The sequence below is a fragment of the Maniola hyperantus genome, chromosome 3 (assembly GCF_902806685.2).
Source record: "Maniola hyperantus chromosome 3, iAphHyp1.2, whole genome shotgun sequence".
NCBI classification, from domain to species: domain Eukaryota; kingdom Metazoa; phylum Arthropoda; class Insecta; order Lepidoptera; family Nymphalidae; genus Maniola; species Maniola hyperantus.
The window spans coordinates 16129405-16154976 of record NC_048538.1 but is presented as its reverse complement, the minus strand read 5'-3'; the positions used below and the strand labels follow the sequence as shown (position 1 = coordinate 16154976).

Here is a 25572-nt window from a genome sequence, read left to right as displayed (position 1 = left end):
ACACGGGGGTGTGACTCAACGGGAATAACCCCAGACGGTAAAAGGCACGCCGCAGTGGGTGATCCACTGTCATCCAAAATGGATGTTCCCTCCTTTTGGACCGGACTGAACGGATCCCTCCCCTGATCCAACGGTTCAAACTGTCTATGAACCACCTCAAAAGCCTCTGTCTCCGAACTAGGGTTGACTAAACTGAACTCATCGAACTTCTCAAGCTGTGCCATATTTTGGCTGGTTTGGGGACTGAATGGATCGAAAATCAGTTCTTTCTTTATGCCATCTGGGGAAAATGGGTCTTTTGGCTTCGGTAGGTCCTCTGCTAAGCTGTTATCACCACTGAAATCCGACAAGTCGATATCATAGTTGATATTACTTAGTCCCGGGGCTAGATCTGATCCGAATTCATCCGGCGTCATCAGCTCATCAATAGATCTCGAGTCGAACGGAGTGAAACCAAGCGGAGATGGAGTTAGAATTTCAAAGGAGCCGGTATGTTTTAGTTCCCATGGCATTTTGTGAGGCGATTTTGGTGATGTACTTTCGCGGCGGTTTGGAACCAGAATTTCATCACCATCCATGTGTCCGATAGTAACCGTAACTGGTTCTTGAACCGGTTTTGCTTCTGGAATTTCAATCTGTGGGATTTGGTTTCCATCCAATACTTGTGAGATTGGACTTACATCTGATATTGTACTGTGGGATCTTTGTTATTGGAATTTCAGTTTGGAACTGGATTTATATCCAGTTTTTGTGAGACTTTGTCTGCCATTTGAATTTGTGGTATTGGATTACATCGTTTTTTTCCAGTTTTGGTATTTGTAGGATTGGTACATCAGATATTTCTGTGTTGGGATTGTATGGAACATCTTGTTTGGTTTGTATGGACGGTTGTGGAGTCTCCAGGTCTATGAGGGGTGTCGTGGAGACCGTTAGTGACGCGAGTCTCGGAGGTATTCGAACGTGGTTTTATCTCCAAGCGGTGTTTTGGCTAACACGTCTTGAACCTTCTTGGCTATTTCTTTCTGTAAACAAAATGTTTTTTTTTTAGGTAAAAAGTAACGCCAATTGATAAGTAGAAAAGGTAGAAAAAACCGGCCAAGTGCGAGTCAGGCTCGCGCAACGAGTGTTCCGTACTACAGTCGTATTTTTTCGACATTTTCAAATTCATTCACTTCAAAAAACTTTGATACTTAAAAATAAATAAAAATCTGTTTTAGAATGCACAGGTGAAGGCACCTTTCACATGATATAGTTATCTTACTTCGAAAAATGAAAATACAATTTTTTTGTGTGATGTAACCACAAATTCACGGTTTTCAGATTTTTCGCCGAATGTCTGCTATAAGACCTACCTACCTGCCAAATTTCATGATTCTAGGTCAACGGGAAGTACCCTTAGTAGGTTTCTTGACAGACCGACAGACAGACAGACAGATAACAAAGTGATCCTATAAGGGTTCCGTTTTTCCTTTTGAGGTACAGAACCCTAAAAATTATATTATGTTTACAAGCGATTGGTAAATATTATAAGATTTGTCAAAATACTGGACTCAGTCTAAATAAAAGATTATTTATTTACTAGCTGATGCCAGCGACTTTCATTCGCGTGGTCTAAGGTTATTTTAAAATCCTGTGGGAACTCTTTGATTTTCCGGATTAAAAAAAGCCTACTGTCCTCTCTCCGGGTCTTTATCTACCTACCCATGCAAAAAATCACGTTAATTCCGTTTGCACCGTTGCGGACGTGATTGAAGGACAAACCAACAAACAAACACCACCTTTCGCATTATAATAAGGGTACTGATGTCTGTCTGTCTGTTACCAATTATATAATTGATTATTTGGTAGCTAGCCCATATTGACATTGTTCTGAGGAGGTTATAAGTGTTCTGATTGATTTATGTATTATTTAATTTATTATTGTGACAAAATTTTTATAAATATTACCTATACATTTTTTTTTTTTAAATAAGCAAATTTAAAATAATAATTAAAAAGTACGTAAAATAATTTTACATAATATTGCATGCCTTAGTATATAAGGTATTTGGCTGTACTTACTACAATGTATGACTAAGAACCATTGTAAACCCAAATAAGCAATAAATAATTTGATTGAAATTAACGGTACATCCGCTTAACCGATTTTAACAAAGTTGAATCACGAAAACGGACATAGATCAAAAGCCTACTTACAGAGCTTATCCCAGAGCTTACCTCGAAAGTTTCAGCGTTCGCAGCGAGCTGGTGTGCTTTGGTGCGCAGAGCTTTCACCTCCTCCATCAGTTTTTCAGTCTGCAACTTTTGCTCGTCCGCCTCCCGCACCGCTCCGCACAGAGACAAGGCTGCGGCCTGGAATGGGATAAGTCATAGATATCGCCTCTATAATGGAGAGTGTTTCCGAAGAGTTGTTTGATCTCATTCCACCCTCCTTTTTCTACAACCGCACCGCACGCCACCGCAATCAATTCCATCCTCACCACCTGGGTTTCTGGAGCACTTGGACCACCCGTTGTGCCAGATCCTTTTTTCCACGCACATGCAAACTGTGGAATCAACTCCCTTCGGCGGTGTTCCCACTAGATTACAATATGGGGTTATTCAAGGAGCGGACCAACAAATTCCTAAAAGGCCGGCAACGAATCGGCGGTTCCTCTGGTGCTTCAAATGTTCATGGGCGGCGGTAATCACTTAACATCAGGTGACCCGCCTGCTCGTTTGCTCGCTATCTCTATTTAAAAAAAAGATAAAAATAGAAAAGCAGTGATAGCATAATGGTATAAGACGTCAGCCTTCTATTGGGGGGCTCCGGGGTTTAATCCCGGGTACTGTTTAATGCAACCATACTAAACCAGGGTGTTCCGTACTTTCGTTTAGTTATTACTAGATGATGCCCGCGACTTCGGCCGCGTGGATTTAGGTATTTTAAAATCCTGTGGGAACTCTTTGATTTTTCGGGATAAACAGCCTATGACCTTCCCCGGGATGCAAGCTATCTCTGTACCAAATTTTGTTAAAATCGGTTGAACGGATAGGCCGTGAAAAGCTAGCAGACAGACAGACACACTTTCGCATTTATAATATTATAGTATGGATAGGCGCACGCTTTACTACGATCACACCTGATGGGAAGTGATAATGTGGCCTAAGATGGGACGCGTTTGCCTAGAAGGCTCTTTTTTCCCTCTAAAGATATGAAGAAGTGCGCCAATCTACACTTGGCATAAATATTTCTCATTTTGAGAAGACCCGTGTTCAGTAGTGGGACGGTTATAGGTTAATGAAGGGCAGGGACAGTGAGAGTTTTCTGTAGATGTGAACACAACGACAATGTTACCCAGGTGCTGCCGCCGATAGAAGCCGGCATGGCCATGTAGCAGTCGAACTCCTCCTTGTCCATATTCAAAGACTCCGCTGTGAGGTTCTCGATGAACGACACCGCACAACACTGGAAAGAGATAAGGTGACAGCTTATTGTGTACTAGAGGTTGTCCGCGACTTCGTCCGCGTGGATTTAGGTTTTTAACAATCCCGTGGGAACTCTTTGATTTTCCGGGATAAAAAGAAGTCCTTCGCCGGGATGCAAGCTAACTCTGTACCAAATTGGTCAATGGTCGGAGTTTCTCTGATCAAATCAGAAATGAGGAGATCCATAGCAGAATTAGGGCACAGCATGCTGGAATAACGACCTCGCGCCGGAAGCCACAGCGCCCCCCCCCTAAATTTCTCTACAATGTTTTCAAAGGTGTGTGAAGTCTATATCAGAGAGGAGACAGATGCTCAGTAGAGAGCCGGATCATGATGAAGAAGAGTAACTTACCAGATTAGTGAAGTAGTAGCCGCCTTCCCCCGTCATCAGTCGCTGCGCGTTGCAGAACCGCGTCACGAAGTTGATGTTGCTCACGAGGCGCGGGGGATTCGCCTTCAGCACCTGACAGCACAATCAACCAAATGTTTTTGTACAATCGCTGTTGTGCATGTGCAAGGCATACAGCATTAGGGTGCCTTTCCACCAGAGATGTGCTATGCAGCTGTGGCGGTTACCACAATAGAAACTAGATGGCGCTGTTCAATCGATGACGTAGTCCCGAACAAATGTACCGCCGATAGTAATCGCACTAACGGAGTTTTCTGCAATCTGGACTATATATAGAATTTTCAAGATACAACCGTCGGCCCAGCTGGCGCTACCGAGCACAACCAACCGCTCGGTGGGAGATCTCCCCTTTGGTACGGTCGAGCCTGCACACCGCTCCCGTACACAGCTATGCTGCGAAGATGTGAAATCTACGCTACGAAAATATACAAATACAAATTTCTTTATTGCGAATCTGGGTAAACAGTGGAGATGTTACAAAAACAAAAAGGTACAGCCAAATTCTGCCTATCAGCATGCAATAAAATAAAAATAAAATAAAAATCTTTTTCATTCGAATAAACTTTTACAAGTACTTTCGAATAGTCGGATGCATCTACCACTGGTTCGGAATGCCTTTTCTACCGAGAAGAACCAGCAAGAAACTCGGCGGTTGCTCTTTTCAAATATTTGATATAGGTACAAGATTATGCCATGTATAAAATAGTATTTGGAGTCTTGTGCCTAACATATATAATATGTGACCGTTTCCACCAATACTAAGCTGTTTAGCTGTGCGTACTGTAGGTACTCAGCTCTGCACATAGCTACACCACTCGCGACGGCCCATAGCAGGCATCCATAGCACGCATCCTTCCAAATAAAAAACATATCTTAGTTGTTACCGTTTCCACCAGTGCTAAGCTATGTGCACCAATGAATATGATTGGTGAAAATCAAAGGCATCCATAGCAACATCTCTGGTGGAAAAGCAGCCTTATGCTGAGCTGGAACCTCTTTTTGGTTGGGTTGTGCCAAAAATGACAGTTTATTCCGGCGTTTCTGCTCGAGGCATTCTGGCTTCGGAAAAAATACTTGATTAAATCAGGAATAGTATACAGACTTACAGTGAATATAAGAGCGGGAAGCAGATCGTCAGCGGAGGCGGGCGCGCCACACAGCGCCAGCACGTGTCGACACGCGCGACGCACGCGGGTCAGCTTGCCCCCCGGCGACGGCGCGCCGTCCATAGCCAGCAACTCTGTGCACGAACAGTGCAATCAACACAAATCCACGTCTGGTATTACAGTACGCGGCAGAAAGTAATGGCCGGCCATTAGAATGACCGGCTTTGTAGCGCGTTGTCTCTGTCACTCATATGACGTTCTGTCGGTCTCAACGACAGAGACAATGCTCTACAAATCTGCTATCTCCTAAAGGTCAATGTACACTACTTTCTGCCGCGTACTGTACGTTATTAGTCCAGCAGCCCTGTTGTTTTTAATGACCAATCTTCGTAAGTAGGTTCGGTTCAACGAGACGCCCAAGATTTTCTCTGTGAAAATTTTCGATAGCTAATTGTAGTGGTGGGATGTCGAAATTGTCTGAATAACAGTAAGTTCTTTATTTTAAGGACTGGGAAAACGTACCACTTTTTTAGGACTGTGTGGCCATTTTATTGTACAAATATCAAACATGGCTCGGTCGAGACGCTCGTCTTCCGTGCCACTGGGCGAGAGCACTACAACTGCGTTAGATGTGTGGCGGTTGCCACAATTGCAACTAGATGGCGCTATTCAATCAATAACATTTCATGACGTAGTCCCGAACAAATGCAACGCCGACAGTACTCGCACTAACGGAGTTTTCTGCAATCTGGACTATATTAAGAAGTTTCAAGATACAACCGTTGGCCCAGCTGGCGCTACCGAGCACTATCAACCGCTCGGTGGGAGATCTCCCTATGGAGATCTCCCCTTCGAGCCCGCACACCGCTCCCGTACAGATGCGAGAGGCGCAAGCACTATACTCACCGCTTATGGCCTTATAAAGCGGCTGGCAGCCAGCAATGTTGGCGCGATCCAGCTTGCATTCCAGGTGTCTCTTGCCGACCCAGCTCAGCTGCTGGATGCGCTCAGACATGGCGCGGTCGAGACGCTCGTCTTCCGTGCCACTGGGCGAGAACACCACGCCTGGCAAGCTGGATGTGAACAAAAAGAAACAACTTGTCAAGTGCGACTCGGATTCGGACACGAAGGTTTCCGTACCATCGTACAAGATTACAGTGCGACAAGGCTCTTTTGGCGCGTGGCGAAAATCGGAACTAACATTGTTGTCAAGTGTCCCCTTTGTTCTTGTTTGAATATTCTAAGCCTTTGTTCTCTAACAGCGCCCCCCTGTCAATGTCATTCAAGTGCCAATAGAGCCTTGTCGCACTGTATGTACTTTCTATTTTATTTTAATTTAGTTACATGGCCGCCATTTTGAAATTGTTATTGATCGTTATTATAGCGGCAATGGAAATACACAATCTGTGAAAATTTCAACTATTACGGTGCATGAGATACGAATGCAGACAGACAGACGAACGGAGGGCAGAGAGTGGAGACGACGGCAAAAACTATTTAAAGAAAGAACTTACTCGTGCAAGTAAGTCATGGCATGTTTTTCCACGAAGTCGATAAGTAGCTCCTTAGTTTCTGACTCCGCGTTGGCGAAGTGAGGCGACGTGTCCATGTATTTCATGAAATGCTGCAAAAATACAACATAGTAACATGAGTTACTACAAGGCCAAAATCTAAATACATAAAAGGAAAAGGTTACTGACTGACTGATCTATCAACGCACAGATCAAACTACTAGGACGTATCAGGCTGAAATGTGGCATGCAGATAGATATTATCACGTGGAAATCCGCTAAGAAAGGATTTTTTGAAAATTCAACCCGCAAGGGGGTGAAATAGGGGGGAATTATTAACGCTGCCATTTTCGATTCATCTTTATTGGCACGAGTTATAGTTATCAATAATGTTGAGAGTAAGCAGTGTGGCAGGTACGAGGGAGCACACAAACAGACACTGACCTGGTAATGCCTCTGCACTCGCTCGGACAACTCGTCGACATTCATGACGTTGGAGCACTTGATGACGTCCATTATGAAGCTGTGCACGAATACGCGCGCGTCGCGGTCCACCTGTGCCGGCAGCGTCGGGAATCGAACCCGGAACTCGCGCTTCATGCCCTCGTTCACCATGGCGGGGATTTTGAATTCCGGAGGTTTTCTTTCGGGAGTATGGTCTTGTTCATCTAAATTGACAACAAAATAGGGTATCGGACGGTAATAAATTGATGCTAAAATTGCTGTGTCCCAACGGTGTTTCAATATTGTAATTATAAAAATAATTGTTTGATCACTATACATAAAAATGAATCGCTGAATGTGTTGCTGATCGCAAATCTCGAGAACAGCTGAACCGATTTTTTAAAAAATCCTGAAAAAGAATCGAATGTTATGCGGTACGAAGTTCGCCGGGGCAGCTAGTAATTTATAGGTATAATCAGCTGTAACAGAATCGGTGCCGTTGATAAGAAAAAGATGCGAATACATTCACCGACCTGTATTGCTCTTCTTGAAGACGCTAAACTTCAGGGCCTTCTTCAAGGTCTCGCTCTGGCGCAGGCGCTTCTCCTCGAACTTGGAGAAGGACTGGGACGCGAGCTTGAGGGCTCGCTCCGGTCTCTTCTGCTCCGGCGGAGGCAACGTCGCGGAGGACGCTTTTTCTGTTCAACAAATAACTGCATTAAAGGGCTTTGAAGATTTTTGCCTACCATTTTTCTTTTTAGGGTTTCGTACCTCAAAATGAAAAATAGGAACCCTTATAGGATCACTTTGCTGTCTGACGGTTTGTCTGTTCAACCGAAATACTGTATCAAAAATAATCAAACTGTCTTCCAAAGAATAGAAGTTTCCGAGTTGACGTGCACGCGTCGCTTGGAAATCTAAGGTAAAGTCAAAGTCAAGCCCTTGACTTTAACTGTGTTTTTTAAAATTATTAAAATTAAAAAAAAATAAGATCATGCATTACAAAAACTGCTCTGCTCTGAACTATTACATACATACGCTTTTGATAAAGCCCCGGCTAAAAATAAAAATTTAAAAAAAGTCAAAGTTAAATGATTTATTCAAAATAGGTAATAAATTACTCTTATTGATTGTCTGGTATAGTGTTAGATTTGTAAGATATAGTGGTGATAATTATAACGCAAACTTAAAACTAAAGCTACGAGGGTTCCAAGGATATGCTTAGCCTGAAAGAGTAGGACGTTTTCTAGTAAAGCAGGACTTTTGGCAGCCGATATAAATAAGAAATATTGAATTAAAAATTATAACCTCCGATTAATATATATTCGATCATGCCGATACTGCGTCCTTAACGCCTATCGAATTTATAATCGCTGTATGTTACGGCAATTTATCAAACCATCAGTAATTAGTAATTAATTTGTTTATGTACTTACGAATATAGGTTAAAATCAATTATGGTGCAATGGTATTGCATTAGTACGAACTAGCTTATTCCCGCGACTTCGTCCGCGTGCAATACACAAACTTCAAACCCCTATCTCACCCCCTTAGGGGTTGAATTTTCAAAAATCCTTTCTTAGCGGATGCCTATGTCATAATAGCTATCTGAATGCCCAGCCCGATTGGTCCAGTAGTTTGAGCTGTGCGTTGATAGATCAGTCAATCACCTTTTTGAGACATGAGAAACGTGCCGTTTGCTGACTCAAGCTGCTTGACAGGGGATTCAAGCAGCTTGACCAAGCAAAACAGAACTACGTGATTGACGTCAAGCCGCTTGACCGTCTCGGAAGTCCTTAAGACATGCATGTAAGTACCTACTTCAAATTCTTAACCAATCCAACTGAAGTAGATACTTATAGAATACTGCTTCAAAAGACGCACGAGTGACAAGTGTGTAGCCATCGATATAAATTTCAAGATACGGTCAAGCGAACAAAAATTTTTACGGTTATGGAACCAAATAAATCAGCGCCACCTCTTAGATTCTAATGAACGACCCGTTTGAAATCCAGACGTCACTGAGGTTGCATTGGTGCTAAAGCATCACTGAGTCGGTGCCATTTCGTTTGTTCAATAGCCCTGTCCAAACGAAGTAATATATAAGTCAATGTGTGTAGAACATTAATTGTATAAGTAAGAGTAGGTACATATGCTCATGAATCATGATTATAGATCCCTATCTTGTCGCATTGACGGAAGGAAGGAGACAAGATTGTTCACCTTGGAATTTGTGGTGTTTTGGAATAAAAATCCGTACCGATATCACGGAGTAAGGATCATTTTGTTACAAACACCTACAAGTCTTGAAGCTTCAAGTACCTACCTTACCTACAGTACGCGGCCGAAAGTAATGTACATCGGCCTTACTAAGAAAAATTTGTTTTGTTATGTAAATATGGTATCTGACTGAAAATCTTCAAATTAAAACTATTTTTTCATGAAAGCGTTATAAATTATGTTTTACTATCAACAATGTAATAAACATAGAGTTATAAGCAGGGCGATTGTTTAAAACCGGCATCAATCATTATTACAATCTCAATTGTTCTGATTGGCTGAATTTGTGCGATTCTTCTTGCAACAATGAATTGTGGCCAATAGTGAGCGAGCATTAACCAATCAGAGATGATTGCGATCGTGACATTGTAGCTGTCAAACAACCGCGGTAGGGCCACTGGTAATAAATGTTTAAATGCAACAAAGTAATATAACAAAATGAATAACTTAACAGCTTTTTTGATAACAGTTACTAGCCTACAATGTTTGTAGGTATATAATAAGTAAGTCATTTAGTTATTTTTTAGCCTTAGGGCGGTTTCAGACTAGCGTATTTTTTTGTGCATATACGGTCGTTTCAGCATACGCGCTTACACGCGCGCTACATTACGCGCTTCAAAAAACCGGACACGCGTATACGGGCACATTTCGGCGTGTTCGCTCGAACCCGTGGTGTTGCGGGGAGGTGTCTCTCGCGGCTCGAGCTTATACGAGCTTAGAAGCGCGTCAACGCTCGTACGAGTTGAGCGTGTGCCAAAAGGCGCACCTATACGCGCCTACATGCGCTTCCAAAAACGATCTCATACCCGCGTATAAAACGCTAGTCTGAAACCGCCCTTAGATTAAAACGTTCTTCCTATGACAAAAACTATATCAGATAAAAAATTAAATATACCTCTCATCATCTACATCATGATCTCAATTCATCACTCAGTATTTTTGTTTTTGTTTTTTTTAAACCGGCTAAGTGCGAGTCACACTCGCGCACCGAGGGTTTCATACTACAGTCGTATTTTTTCGACATTTTGTATGATAAATCAAAAACCATTATGCATAAAAATAATTAAAACTCTTTTTTTGAATATAAAAGTAAAGCCTTTCCATATGATACCCCACTTGATATAGTTACTTTACTTCGAAAGTTGAAAATACTAGTTAGTTCATGACCACAATTGAATTTTTTTTGTGATGATTTTTTTTGTGACCACTAATTCACGGTTTTCAGATTTTTTCCCCTAATGTTTGCTATAAGATCTACCTACCTGCCAAATTTCATGATTCTAGGTCAACGGGAAGTAACCTGTAGGTTTCTTGACAGACCAACAGACAACAAAGTGATCCTATGAGGGTTCCGTTTTTCCTTTTGAGGTATGGAACAGTAAGAACCACTATATTTGAAATGAAACTTATACTTAAATTCAAGTTCTGGTTATTTGTCTAAAAAGTTTAAATTGAAATTATAGTATTGTAAAGTAAGTATACTTAAATTACCTGCCCTCCTTTGCCTCTGGAGTTGTTCCCGATGACATTTTGAGCAGTACCCCTGCCATTGCGGATTACCAAAATAGTTGCAGCCGTTCTTGCACTTCAAGTCACTCTGGTCTATCCTTAACGACGGCATCTTGCTTGCAAAAACCATATACTTATAAGATCTTTGTAAATTTGTTCCATACCACATTTTAGAAAAAAATATGAATTTCACAACTGAAAATCCCTATTTTCTTCACTTCTTCAATGTTTCTAATGTGTAATTTTCAACACTCTACACTCAAAAAGTCTCCCGTAAAAGGATTCGATCAGAACATCATCCCATCTTTGACGGTGGTAGCAGTTATAACAGATTCTGTTATCAATGTGAGAACAAAGTTTCATCGCAAAACACGGTCGTAACGATGCCCGTTCAACGATTTCCTACCGTTATATAGGCTACTCTTATCATAATGTACTTGAAAAAGCGTGATATCTAATGATTTCATGTACTACCCATTCATACTACAATAAATAGGTAAATATAAAGTAAAATCAACGTCATTGCTCACCTTTATAGCACGTGTAACTACAAATGCATCACAATATTATATTATTAATGAAGCAAATTGGATTTTCCAATACAAATAAAATATATTTTGTTGAATTTATTCGAGGAAAATGAAAGCTAAAAAGTTGTTGTTCTTCTGTCATTTATCTGCTGTCATTGTCAATGTCAAACACAGACGAATCATATTCATCTTTTACATAGACAAACGCTGCTTTTAGCATAATAAAGGTAGGCTTTCCGTAGCTGCTTTAGGAGAGCTTAATGCGCACTACGGAAAATTTCCGTCCGTTTTTTTGCGCAAAATCTGTGAACTATAGAACTACATAGAAGTGCGCGCACTGCGGAATTAATTCCAGACCGGATTGTGATAGATTAAATTTCTACGGATTTTAAAACGCACCGCAACTCCCCGCACTGCAGTGCGCGCTCTCTCTTAAATGATGCTTAAAATATGAAAAACGTGGAAATAATATATCTATGAAAAGGGCTGTGTTCTCATGACATAACTAGTTAGTTAATTTAAAATAATTCAGATAATCAGTGTTACAAAAAAACTTATTTATTTTATGAGATTCTTCCGCATTTTACGAAACGTTAAGTTTATTCTTGCACCCAATAGTTTCTTGCGCGTAGGCAAACTATGATACCAAACTTCGTTCGTCGGAGGATTCATTAGCAGCACACTTCCATGCTCTAGCTTTATTATTACTGAAACAAACAAAAATTCTTAACTATCTACGAAGGACGCTTGCCAAGTCAATATTTATATTTACCTAAATATTTAATAAAAATTAAAACAAGGCTAAGTACACAAGAAGCAAGCATTAAGAAATGAATATTCATTTCATACGTTTCTTGGATAAAAACGGAAAACGTTTGTAACAGACTTTGGTATGTTTATGGTTTGGTCATTGTTTAGTCAACTTAGTTCGTGGTTTAGTAAGAGTCGTGGGGTGGTCGTGGGTTGGAGTGGGGTTGGACCTTAGATGAATGATTACCGTCCAACCCCACTCCAACCCACGACCACCCCACGACTCTATACTCTATACTATCTCTATGGGTTGGACCTTGATGAATCGGACGGTTACCATGACAACCAATCTCTAGACAAAACGCGGCGTACCTACAATACGCAATTTCACCAGGAATTTTCGTTGGTATACTTTATCTGAACCTGGAAATCAAGTTTTATAAGTAAAGATGGATTATTTACAAATATCAGACGGTCAATACACTAAAACTATCTATACGATGGTAAGGAATCTAATATTGTCATAAATCAAGCCATATACCTACCTAAGGCCTCGTTTACGGAGACGCGAGGCGTCGCGCGTTGCGATGGGCGGCGCGGCTCGCATTGAATGGCGAACATATGGCGTTGTATGAGTGCGTTTACGGAGAAGCAATTTTATACGCGTTTGTTTGAGATGAAGCATTTTTTGCGGCCGAGCCCGCGGATGGCAGCGACGCGTCCCACGCGGCGTTCATCGTAGCAGCGCACGCGGCGGAAATTCTCGATGAAGCGATGCCCGCAGCGGAACCTTCTGCCAGTCTTTATTTGGAAATCGCATAACGCCGACGCGCCCGCCGCGTGCAACGCCGCGGGCACAGCGGCGGGCAGCGCCACTCTTCCCGCCTCGCATCTCTATGAACAACATCGTATATTGCCATATGTTTGTGATTACGCGTGCGATGCTAAGTGCCGCTTCACGGCGCCGCCTCAACGTTAACAAAAAAAACGTACGACGCGCCGCGAGATGCCACGCCACATGCGCCGCGAAACACCACGCCACACGTGACGCGCGACGTCTCCGTAAACGAGGCCTAAGACCTACCTACTCTTTGAACTAATCCTAACACCCACACAAAGTTCTACAATTCATTTTTTTATTCGGTCAGTCCCATAGACCGATACAAAAGCATTAGATAAATCTCTTTTACCTCACCTTTATTAGGCAGTTACCTACATTGTTGTTTTCATGCTATATTTTACTATCTTAATTAACTACACTTTTACAATTTTTTATCAGAGGTGCTCGATCCCGAAGATAATAAAGATCAACGCCATGGTGTTTTTCTTCATTTTTATCAATAATAATCTGTGACATAATCAACCTATCCCTTATAATCGACCCAACCCATGCGGAAATATTTTGCAAACTATGGCCACGTTATGGCGATAAACGAAAATTATCTACAAATGCCGTTGTATGATAACAAAACACCGGTAGGTACGCAATTCGCATAACGAGGAAATGGGGTAGATTAACGATACGCATATAAAGGTCTGCCTTTGTATTTTACGAGTGTAATCTTATAAAAACTTGAAACGTGGCTTTTTGAGGCGTAATTTATATAGTTACCTATGTATTTATACTATCTACTTGCTATTAAAATTTAATAACTTAGATATAGACTACCTACGTAAGTCACTGGTATATAAAATATTTTTCAGATAAAAGAATCGAGATACGAAGATGCAATAAAATCTCTCAACGACGCTATCAATTTTAACCCAAATAGGGTGGGATTATCTTTACTTGGTTATTGTTACTTTAGAATACAGTCTTTCGTAGAAGCAGCCAATTGCTACGAACAATTGTCAGCAATGCACCCCGATGTACCAGAATACAAACTTTATTTCGCCCAAGCATTATACGAAGCTTCTATGTTCGAAGAGTCATATAAAGTCACAATGCAAGTAACCGCACCAGAACTAGAAAGAAAAGTCACAAAACTGCAATCAGCTATCAAATATGGCGAAGAAGACACTATAACTGCCAAAAGTCTCGTTGATTCATATCCCCAAGACGATCCAGATAAAGATATTAATCTAGGATGTTTACTGTACAAAGAAAATCAGTATGAGGAAGCACTGCAAAAGTTTTCCAGAAGCTTAAACATTATGGGTTTCAATGCACATCTGCATTATAATGTAGCGCTTTGTTATTTCAGATTAAAAGAATACCCTCAAGCTTTGAAGCATATTACTTTAGTCATCGAAAAAGGTATCAGAGATCATCCAGAGTTAGCTGTCGGAATGCAATCTGAGATTTCCGAAGTAAAATCAGTAGGAAATACATTGACCCTTCATGAAACTGCACTGACTGAAGTATTTAATCTTAAGGCTGCAATAGAATATCAATTAAAAAACATTGAGTCTGCAAGGGAAGCTTTATCTGATATGCCTCCCCGCCATGAGCATGAGTTGGATGCAGTGACATTGCATAATTTAGCTCTTACTTCGATTGATATGAAACCTACTGATGGATTCGAAAAACTTCATTTTTTACTTCAACAAGATCCCTTCCCGCCTGAAACTTTTGCCAATTTGTTACTTCTATATTGCAAATTCGAATATTACGATCTCGCTGCAGATATTTTAGCAGAAAATGCGCAGTTCACTTACAAATATTTGACACCGTATCTTTACGATTTCTTGGACGCAATAATAACAAGTCAAACTTCTCCTGAAGAGGCTTTTCAAAAGTACGAAGATATCGCTTCAAAGCATGCCGAACAATTGAGAAAACTTACTAAAGTAGTACAGGAAAGTCGTTCTCAAGGTGACAACGATCAGGTTAAAAAAGCTGTTGTGGAATACGAAGAGGCCTTGGAAAGATACATTCCCGTGGTAATGGCTCAAGCCAAAATATATTGGGACAAAGAAAATTATGGACAAGTAGAGAAAATATTTCGAAAATCGGTCGAGTTCTGCAATGAGTCAGATGTTTGGCGCTTGAACGTAGCCCATGTATTATTTATGCAAGAGAACAAGTATAAAGAAGCAGCCAGTTTTTACGAACCAATTGTTAAAAAACAGTACGACAATATTTTAGACATAAGTGCTGTTGTTTTGGCTAATCTCTGTGTATCTTACATAATGACTTCTCAAAACGAAGAAGCCGAAGACATTATGAGAAAGATAGAGAAGGAAGAAGAGCAACAAATATTTGAAGACCCGCAGAAAAAATTCTACCACTTATGTATCGTTAATCTAGTAATCGGTACTTTATACTGTGCTAAAGGAAATTACGAGTTTGGTATATCGCGAGTGATAAAATCTCTGGAGCCTTTTAACAAGCGTCTTGGCACTGACACTTGGTTTTATGCAAAACGGTGTTTTGTATCTTTTCTGGAGAATCTCGCAAAACATTTGATCGTTGTCAAAGACAACACAATAAAGGAGTGCTTGCAATTTTTAGAAGGATGTGAGATGTATGGAAGAAAAGTTTCCACAATGATAGAAACTCCATTTCAAGAGGAAGATGCGAACAATAAAGCAAAGCAAACTGTGACTTATGAAGCTAGACTTTTGCGTTACATGTTTTATAAGCTACGAAGCATTGACGATTCAGTTACTATTAATAAGTATGAAGATTTAAAGTAACCAATAAATGTAGGTACCTATTCTTACCTGAAGGAGTATTTTTCTTTTGTGGTCCTGGCTTCCTTGCGTCCTTATGTTTCAGGACAAATGGTCTTTCTTGTCCAAAAGAAATAGAAGCTATGGGAATCGTAGGATCTAATTCAGGTTCATTATCTCTATGTTCCCCCATATGATCTGAACCATTTCTATATCTGTGCCATAACGTGGGTATAAGTTAATTCATAACCCGAAATCGAACGAATTCACGTATTTCAATTGGACTTTTAATGAAAAAGATCAAGTTAAGACATTTACAATATTTGAACTTACTTGTTGACTAAAACAAAATCGTATTTATTGCCCTTCAGTTTGAAAAGGAAATCCCTTAGCGATAACACAGGCTGTGGCCACGGTAGAGCCGGTACTGTGATTCCAGAATATCTGTAAGTTATACCAGGATCGCCGTATGCGACTTGTTGACGAGGCAAAGGATAAACTTTGCCGAAAACCCTGGAAATTATTGCTTATAATAGGTTTTATCATTCAGTCTCTTTTTGTAGCAAGCAAGCAAAATACGGAAAAATATTTTTTTTCTATTAGTTTGCGTCTTCTCCATTCAAATTAAGTTGCGGCGAAATCAAAGCATAAACAAGCGTTTAATGATACAGAATTAAATTTAAATCATGCTGAAATATCTACATGCAATTTTGGTTTTATAATAACTCGCGCTGATGTCTAGTAAGTAATAAAGAGTTAAAGACATAGTGGCGTCAACTTCCAGCTTCTTTACCAATTATATTTTTATTCTTACTTTATTGTCGCCAAATCTCCTGTAAAATATGTCAGAGTTTCTTCGAGCTCTTGTGAAACCGCATCAGCTATTGCTCTAGGAATTGGCACTGCATACTCAATATCGAGACCTTCGTTTCGTGTCGATTTCCATATTACAGAGTTTAAATCTATATTTTCAAGCTTTTGAGTCATTATAAAAATTAGTTTTAACTTAAAAACAACAAGAAATTGGTACAAAACTTTAAAACATGGCAACATTTATAGGCAAAGCAAACAGCCAGTTTGAGGTTAGTTCACATATTTTTACAATCTTCTGAAAATCAAAGAATTTTATAGTTGTCAACTAAGCTACGGTTGAAGAGAGAAGCTCTACGTTTTCTTCTAGAAATTGTACAGTTTACTTCAAACCATCTTCAAACCTTATATTTTTCACTTTTACACGATTACAGACGATTATATTACGAAGTAGTACTTAGAAATTCTTTGATTATAATACCTACTCTTTGCGATTACTTATGTAAAACAGCTGTCATCATTTGAATTTTTATAATTGTCATTCGGAAAGCAAATGTTACCATCATTAATTACAAAATATTCCTTAAACATTTAGAAATTCTAAAATTTAAATGTCTTTGGGATAGTTAGATAGGATAGTTATAATTTTTTTTATAAGTATTTGCTACATTTTGTATAATTTTGAAAGAGCAACCGCCGAGTTACTAGTGATAAATTAAACTGGTTGACGATTTAAAAGCACTTGTAAAAGTTTACTGGAATAAAAAATATTCTATCCTATTCTAATATCTAGATAGTCCACGACAGGTTGAGATGGCAATCTGGTTATGAGGCGGGGGGGTGCCCCGCACAGCCGCACGTCACACACTCTCGCCCGCACCGGTGACCGGATTAGCGCAGGGGCTGTGCGGGTGTGCGGGGCGTTCCCTCCCCGATTGCCATTACAGTAGGTATAGGTTGTTATTACTTACGGCAATAGGTAAATAAAAAGTAACTAGTTAAATAGCAAATTACCAGCAAAAAAAGAGAATTTATTTTCTCAAAACTCAATGTAGATAAATAAACATTTTAAAACTAAATTTTTCAAAATCTTAATATGTTAATTGAGCTCGTTGTGGTGACCTTCTAGTTCTTGAGAGAGCAATAATTTTGTTATTCTTCAAAAATGTTTGAAATGCTTGTGAACCAGTAATGCACTTGTTTATGTACTGACTACGTAAATCTGATAAATCGATATTTGTACTCTGGATGAGATTCGTAGAGCTGGTAGAGCTAAAACAAAAATAAAATGATTAAAGTGCAATTGCTGGTACCTAAGGTACCTATAGCTACTATTTAAAACATACTTAGTAAGTGATATAATTTAAGTTATCGTTTTAATTTACCTAGAGACGTCTAATAAGCAGTCTTTGTCGTAATACACCGAATATTGCCTTATTTTTCTAATTATATCACCATTGTCAAACTCTGTGTCGTATTCATACAGCTTTTCTATAAACCCATCTTTATCTTTTACTGTCCAGACACATTCACCAGGGAGCCCTCTTAATTTTGGGGCATCTTTAACTATAACAGTTAAATCTGCTTCTTCACGAAAATTTTCTGTTACTTCTTTGATTGTATCAAGAGAATGCGATTTTTTAGATTCTTGTTCAGAAATTCGTCGTTTCAATTTACATGACTTTTTAAGGAATTGATCTATTTCCAATTTTGCGTCAGAATTAAGCAAGTTATTTTTAGTTTTCACTATTAAACGACTGCAATATGCTTTCAGTTCATTATTTTTTGATTGCCAAACATAATTTACTAATTTTATAAGATTCCTCTCAGCTTCTTCCTTATCTTGAGTAAGTTTTCTGATACGTGATTTTAGAAAGTTATTTTCCTGGTGCGCTATAGTGTATAGTTGCTGAAAGCTAACGTAGCGAGATCTATTTTCTATCATTTGTTTTTGTGTGTCTTGTATTTGCCTTACGAGTCTTTTTTTGGCCAGCGCCTCCAACGTATATTGCATTTTTATATATTTATTTTGTTGCATAGTCGCAAGTAAAATATGCTCCAAGTTTCTACGTTCGAGGCTATATTCTCTTAATTTATTTTGTAAAAGTAAATTTACATTTTCTGGATTCCGTATGGACGTTGACTGCTGTTTATATTTCGTTAAGAAGTAAATTCTTAGTTGTTCAATTTTTCCCATACTCATTCCCAAAAATTTTATAATGGCAACACCAACAGATTTAGCGGTAGTTCTCAAAGTTTGAATCTTTCGCAAGTAGTGTTTTTTCATTTCGTGTTTATTGATCGTTTTTAATTTAATTATCGTGTTCAACACACAATTGTTCTTTCTGTAGTACACTAAAACTAAGCATGGTCCAGCCATGAACGTTACGAATTGTAAAAATATACTGTTATTGTGGTGAACAGGGCGAATTTTATTTTCTTTTCTTTCAAATGACTTTTGTTGAATTAAAATGCTAGAATTTTCCAATAAAGGTGTCATTATATCATTTAGCTTATTGAATTCTGAAAGCACAAGTAATCAATAAAATTTTTGACCACCAATTATTAAAGTGGGAAAATATTTTGGCGATGTTAGTGTAGTGTTAGTAAAATAATAAATGACCTGACCGCAAATATGATTTTGATTGTAGTCCGCGACAGGTCGAGATGACAATCGGGGCGTCCCCCCGCCTCATACCCCAATTGCCATTTCGACCTGTCGCGTACTATATATGCATATAGGTACCTATCTGTACTAAATTAACACCCAGCAAAACAAAGCTAAGAATAAGAACAAAATTGAACCATGTTTAAATCAGCTCATCTGTTTAGAAGTTATGATCCCTCGGACAAACAGATTACATAAGAGTTAAAAATATCCATACTTTTATACTAATATTACAAATGCGAAAGTGTGTTTGTCTGCTAGCTTTTCACGGCCCATCCGTTTAAACGATTTTGATGAAATTCGTTACAGAGATAGCTTGCATCTTCAAAATGGATATAACCATGTAGACTACTTTTATTCTGGAAAATTTAAGTTTCCACAGGATTTTTCAAAATGTAAATCCACGCGGAAGAAGTCACGTGGGCATCATCTAGTAATAAATAAATACCATTTCTGCTTTTTAGGGTTCCGTACCTCAAAAGGAAAAACGGAACCCTTATAGGATCACTTTGTTGTCTGTCTGTCTGTATGTCAGTCAAGAAACCTACAGGGTACTTCCCGTTGATCTAGAATCATGAAATTTGGCAGGTAGGTAGATCTTATAGCTGACATTTGGGGAAAAATCTGAAATCCGTGAATTTAGGGTTAGTTCACACAAAAAAAAATTGTGGTCATGAACTAATAATTAGTATTTTCAACTTTCGAAGTGAGATAACTATATCAAGTGGGGTATCATATGAAAGGTCTTCACCTGTAGGTACATTCTAAAACAGGTTTTATTTATTTTTATGCATCATAGTTTTTGAATTATCGTCCAAAATGTCGAAAAAATACGACTGTAGTACGCAACCCTGATTGCGCGAGCCTGACTCGCACTTGGGCGGTTTTTTTCTGAGAGAAAATATTATTTGTTGGTCTACCTGTTAATTGCAAATGTGCACCATCCTTTAGACAAATGTCAATGGAACATAATCCAATCCACATAGCTAATACCATCCCAGTCAGCCATCTTTGTGCTATATACATTTTTTATATAACTTAATACAAACTGAGCTGTTCTCTTGTGTACAGTTAATTTATACATTATTTTGATACAGATTTTGATTTATTACTAATTCATCAACACAATTTGACATGTTGTAGGTACACTTTGACATGTTAAATTGAAATGTCAAATCTTGTATGTTATAAAATATATAAGGTTTTATTTCATGTAAAAAATTGTTCTTTTCATGTTCTTTTATTATTTAACCAATTTTCAGAAAGTTCATTACTCATATTGTATTTATTTACAAAACTCAAGTGTATTTTTTTTAATAGAAAATATTACAATATCTAGCCTAGCCTTTAAAATCTCATCAGGAGCAGATCAAATGTCTTACCAAAGATATACTATGATAAGATAGGTATGCAGCAGAAAGTAATGTACATCGACATTTAGAAGGAGATAGCAGATTTGTAGAGCGCTATCCCTGTCATTGAGACCAACAAAACGTCATAGGTATGAGTGACAGAGACAACACTCTGCAAAGCCAAAATGTCATTCTTAAGGATTTTTATTTTTATTTTATTTTATTTATTTTATATCTAATTAGAACGGCAGTGCCACTTACACTAACTAGATGATTAATAATAAATTTAAATACAAATAAAGGTACAAGAAAAAAGACATAAAATACAAAACGATAAAAGATCAAAGAATTTTGAATCTGTACGTAAGGATGATGTAGGTACATTACTTTCTGCCGCATACTGTACAACGGATTCTACTGTGTGCCTTACTTTTGATTTGCTTGTATAATATAATATTAATTTGGTTTCATTTAAATTCCATTAAAAATTGGTTTAGAGCAGATGTGTTCTCTATTTGCGTGATTATTATTTTTTAAACAGTAAAAAAACAGCATATTTTAACTTATTTATCTTTTATTCTAAACAATTTCCTAAATTTCACTTGTAATGCCAGTAATAATAAGGTAACATTCTTTCTGTACCATTCTTTATTGTAATCGAGATGGGCTCTCCAGTTTTTGTCCAAGAAAGCTTTATAAAATACACTCATTTCATCAGCTGTAAGATTGGTTTTGCCGTCAGGTAGGTTGGTTTTTAAGTATGCTTCTCTTTCCTGAAATTTAAAGAGTTTTACGATTCTATTGAAATAACTAACCCCAGCATGAATTGGTTGGAATTTCTGAAAAAAACTAAGGGCTACTTTATAGAGAAAACATACATGCAATATTCAAATTTTTAGACTCAGCAGTTTGAGCTGTATTTTGCTATGTCAGTCAGTCAGTTTCTCTTTTTGAATATTAAGTAGGTACAAAGAGTAGACTAAATACATGCTACTTTTAATGAACGTGAAGCAAACTTTTTGCTATCACTACCTAAATAAAGGATTTATTAATCACTAGATGATGCTCGCGACTTCATCTGTGTGGATTTAGGTTTTTAAAAATCCTGTGGGAACTCATTGATTTTCCAGGATAAAAAGTAGCCTATGTCTTTCCCTGGAATGCAAGGTATACCAAATTTTCGTTAAAATCTGTTAAACAGATGGGCCGTGAAAGGCTAGCAGACAGACACACTTTCGCATTTATAATATTAGTATGGATACTGGAGATTGAACATGAGGTTCCTAGTGGGTGTTAACTCACACCAGTGCCAGTGATGTTGAAGTTTGCAATGTCAATATATAAATAAACTTTATTTACTTAAAATAATAAAGGACAACTTTGGAACCATTCCAAAATGAAAAGCATTAGATAACTCAAATTTATAGCTACTAAACCATATAAGAACTAGTCGGTAACCTGACGAATATGTATAGAATTTCTCGGTCTAATATTGGGAATGTATTACGAACACAGAGAATACCTTGAAAAACCTTGAATTGTGTTGTGTCCAAAAAACATGGTTCCATTCCTGTACTTCGCTTCTTAGCTTCCTATATTTCCGTTCAAGACTAGTTTCGTTCACTGGCTTCCTAAATATGATTCTTCTAAGGTTGGATACAGGGTCAGGTGGACCGACCATATCACTTGTTATTCTATTAGGATTTGGAGGTTGTATCGACTTCAAATCTGGTGTTGTACTTGCTTGTTTTGATATAAATATTACATTAGGCCTACAGGCCATAATAGCACGGCTTGATAACATTCTGTATTTTGTTGGTGTAGATTTACATCTTCTTACCAAAAGCGCAAAATAAGTCAAAATTCAATCAATGTTTTGAACAATTTGAAGACTTTATTTTATTTGACATTTCCTTGTCAAACTCAGCTGATATTGATATTTGCCTGATTGCTCGTTTAAAAACTGTCCGTGAAACGTCCAAGATACTTACGTAAGAAAACAATTTTCAAAAAACAGGAAAAAGGCTCATTTGAAGACTTCAAATAATTTAAATTATTTCGTTAGATTTGATGTAAAAAACCATTATTGACTTTATTGAGGTGATTACAATGAAATTTTAAATTTTAAACATATCATTGTCAATGTTGCCAACTACGAGGGTACTAGATCTAGCTAGTGCATTTTTTGATATTTTAGTGACCGGATGTTAGTGCTTCAGTTTAGTGTCAGTATCAATCCAGTTTAGTGCTTAACGAAGGTGAAGCTAAAATCTATATACTAATAAATAAAATTGAAGTTTTAAGTGTTTGAACGGGCTAATCTTCGGAACGGCTGAACCTATTTAATGTGACTTTCACAGATAAGTAGAGGGTTAACCAAGGAGTAACATAGGCTACTTTTTTAACCAACTTTCAAAAAAGGAGGAGTTGTGTTTTTCTACCTAACTACTAGAAATCTCCGAGATTTCTGAACCGATTTGCGTAATTTTTATTTTAGTCCACCGTAGTTCTACTACCTACGTTGTGTAGTCCACGCGGATGAAGTCGCAGGCATATGCTAGTTAAATATAAAAACACGCTTCATCATCATCATCATGATCAACCCATCGCCGGCTCACTACAGAGCACGGGTCTCCTCTCAGAGTGAGAAGGGTTTTGGCCATAGTCTACCACGCTGGCCATGTGCGGATTGGTAAACAAAAACACGCTTATTCCTAGCTAATCTTGGGATGCATGACCAAATTTTTTTAGTTTTCCGTTATTTTTCATCATAAATACCTTAGAAAACAGGAGTTTTATTTTGTTTCTCCCCATTTAGTGCGTTTTTCAACAAAACTAGCACAATCTAGTGCATTTTTGAAAACGGTTTAGTATAATATGTTTTAAAAATAGTTAGCAACACTGGTCATTGTCAAACAAATGTCAATTGTCAATTTTCTTGTGATTTTCTTTCGAATGGATTATCGAATTATGTAAAAGTTCAATTAATTGTTCCTTTCGCAAATATTTTCCAATAGGGCAGAGCTTGCAGTTTTGAATCAATTAGAACACTAAAAACAACAAACTCACACAAAATGGCGAAAGGTAAAAAGGACGATGTGGAAGACGAGTTCTCCGCAAAGTTGGACATGTGTTTGACCGATGGGATTGTTAAAACCGGTAAGATATTGGATATAATCCTTATAATTCAATAACTAGCATAAATCCACTGCTATAGGAAGTAAGCTGAGGTTGTAGAGCTACTGACTATTGAACTTCTGCACAATTTAACGTTTGAAGTGATATCATTATTTTGTCTTACTATCATCAAGGCCAATTATTTATTATCATCAAATCACGTAAATACAAGAAGGTAAAGTGCAGCCAGGCAATATTGAAGGCAAGAATATAGATTTGTTTCTCTCTGAAAAACAAAACTTGAATTGTTTACTAGTAAATAGTAATCGATACTAATATTATAAATGCAAAAGTGTGTCTGTCTGCTAGATTTCACGGCTCAACTCTTTAACCGATTTTGATGAAATCTGGTACAGAGTTAGCTTACATCCCGGGGAAGGACATAGGCAAAGTTTTATCCTGGAAAATCAAAGCATTCCCACAGGATTATGAAAAACCAAAATCCACGCGGACGAAATCGTGGGCATCATCTAGTAATAATATATTTGTTATTTTTTCAGGCAGTGGTGTGCTACTAGGTGCCCTATCATCAGTGTTGTTCCTCAGGCGGCGGAGGTGGCCCATCATAGCAGGCATGGGCATGGGGATAGGTATTGCATATGCCAATTGTGAATATGAGTTAAACCCTAAAAAGAAGAATGCTGCATGAAGATTATTGTTTGATAATAGATTGCAATATCAGGTGAATATTATCATTTTAATTTGTATTTTTTTCTTAAAGAAGACCTGATTGATTTTTTTCTTATATGTATGATTAATCTATTTAATGCAGTTTGACCACAGAACACTTAATAGTGTCTTATAAGGACAGAAAGTGCATGCAGCAAAGATATTGGTCTCCTCTCAGAATGAAAAGGGGTTTTGCCATAGTCCACCACGCTGGCCAAGTGCGGATTGGCAGACTTTACCTTTGAGAACATTATGGAGAGGACACAACTCCAAAAAGTTAGAAAAAGGTGGTGGTTTCCTCAAGATGTTTTCCTTCCCCATTAAAGCAAGTGATATTTAATTATGTACTTAAAACACACATAACTCTGAAAAATCAGAGGTGCGTGCCCGGGATCGATCCCCCAACCTCCGAATAGGAGGCAGACGTCTTAACCACTAGGTTATCACAGCTTCAAAAATTACACTAATACTACTTTCTACTACTGTACTTTACTAAGTTTTGAGCAACATTAGCTGAGCAGGAGATGTCAAACTGCCTATCAGCATTTGAATATGGCAATACACAATTTCATTTTGAATGTGCACTTAGCATAGTTTTAAAAAGATTTTTTTAAACATGCTTTGAATAAAAACTGCTTTTTGTAAGAAAATGCAGATTTTTCAACTATGCAGAAACATATTTAATTTGGAAACTGAAAGTAAAGTAAAGTAAAAGTAAAATATTCTTTATTGTACACCAAAACCAAACCAATAACAAAGATGTTTGCAAGTACAATAGGCGGCCTTATCGCTAAAATAGTGATCTCTTCCAGGCAACCTTATGGTAGAGGATATTATAAAAATTAAAGAAAGCCAAAGGGGTGTACTAATTATAGCCATTGATGACAGAATTCAATTTGTAAAAAATTACCTACAGCAAAATAATGATAAAATTGTATTTTTGTTTCAGTTAAGATCACACCACAAGTAAATAAATCATGTGCAAGAAACAACAGTGCATTCTTATTGACTATAGTAGATTACTTATTTAGAGAATACTGTAATTTTGTGTTGTTGTACAAATAATTATTATTATTATTTAATAAATGACTATTATTTACGTCTCTTCTCTTTTCTAAAAATTCAAATCAATTGTACCACCCCCAGTTAATGTTTCAATAGGGTCTTGGACTGTAGTGATAAAATGAAGTGATTTTTTGTATGGCGGTAGTTTAAGACAAGTCCAGGACTATTAAATGCTGCTTTTAATTATGTGCTTAAATGGCTCACTGGCG

At 38.0% G+C, this 25572-nt stretch overlaps 6 protein-coding genes across 7 annotated transcripts in view; 2 read left to right on the top strand and 4 right to left on the bottom strand.

Annotated features, from left to right (window-relative positions):
* Positions 1 to 602, bottom strand: part of LOC138404737 (uncharacterized) — an 894-nt gene extending 292 nt beyond the window's left edge. Inside the window, exon 1 of the mRNA XM_069509535.1 lies at positions 5 to 602. Coding sequence (XP_069365636.1) covers positions 5 to 578 — 574 coding nt within the window. The 5' untranslated portion in view covers positions 579 to 602. The remainder of the gene's footprint in view (positions 1 to 4) is intronic.
* A 115-nt stretch (positions 603 to 717) lies between these two features.
* Positions 718 to 11417, bottom strand: LOC117996090 (rab5 GDP/GTP exchange factor-like). The gene is given in 12 exon segments (XM_069509470.1): positions 718 to 948; positions 951 to 1022; positions 2218 to 2352; positions 3338 to 3448; positions 3821 to 3931; positions 4984 to 5117; positions 5890 to 6056; positions 6498 to 6607; positions 6939 to 7162; positions 7472 to 7636; positions 10710 to 10843; positions 11258 to 11417. Coding segments are annotated over 11 exon segments (1572 nt in total). The 5' UTR covers positions 10840 to 10843; positions 11258 to 11417; the 3' UTR covers positions 718 to 735.
* A 373-nt stretch (positions 11418 to 11790) lies between these two features.
* LOC117996113 (DNA oxidative demethylase ALKBH2-like) lies at positions 11791 to 16867 on the bottom strand. Its single transcript, XM_034984114.2, has 4 exons — positions 16437 to 16867; positions 15956 to 16135; positions 15674 to 15837; positions 11791 to 11964 (listed from the first exon to the last, which is right to left on the bottom strand). Exons 1-4 carry the CDS (start codon positions 16673 to 16675, stop codon positions 11816 to 11818), a joined length of 732 nt encoding a protein of 243 aa, XP_034840005.1. The 5' UTR covers positions 16676 to 16867; the 3' UTR covers positions 11791 to 11815.
* On the top strand, positions 12404 to 15650 carry Ttc30 (tetratricopeptide repeat domain 30). Of its 2 annotated transcripts, none has more exons than XM_034984030.2 (2): positions 12404 to 12510; positions 13712 to 15650. In XM_034984030.2, the coding sequence occupies exons 1-2, from the start codon at positions 12457 to 12459 to the stop codon at positions 15644 to 15646; spliced, it is 1989 nt and encodes a 662-aa protein (XP_034839921.1). In that variant the 5' UTR covers positions 12404 to 12456; the 3' UTR covers positions 15647 to 15650. The 2 variants fall into 2 exon arrangements, with proteins under 2 accessions (XP_034839921.1, XP_069365599.1); XM_069509498.1 differs by lacking the exon at positions 12404 to 12510 and adding an exon at positions 13301 to 13483.
* Positions 16868 to 17442: 575 nt separating the features above from the next.
* On the bottom strand, positions 17443 to 22547 carry Coa8 (Cytochrome c oxidase assembly factor 8). Its single transcript, XM_034984094.2, has 5 exons — positions 21975 to 22547; positions 21019 to 21225; positions 20021 to 20045; positions 17818 to 18955; positions 17443 to 17704 (listed from the first exon to the last, which is right to left on the bottom strand). The coding sequence occupies exons 1-5, from the start codon at positions 22254 to 22256 to the stop codon at positions 17524 to 17526; spliced, it is 1833 nt and encodes a 610-aa protein (XP_034839985.2). The 5' UTR covers positions 22257 to 22547; the 3' UTR covers positions 17443 to 17523.
* An 844-nt stretch (positions 22548 to 23391) lies between these two features.
* On the top strand, positions 23392 to 25397 carry LOC117996130 (MICOS complex subunit MIC10-like). Its single transcript, XM_034984131.2, has 3 exons — positions 23392 to 23611; positions 24130 to 24311; positions 25248 to 25397. The coding sequence occupies exons 1-2, from the start codon at positions 23527 to 23529 to the stop codon at positions 24276 to 24278; spliced, it is 234 nt and encodes a 77-aa protein (XP_034840022.1). The 5' UTR covers positions 23392 to 23526; the 3' UTR covers positions 24279 to 24311; positions 25248 to 25397.
* Positions 25398 to 25572: the final 175 nt, after the last annotated feature.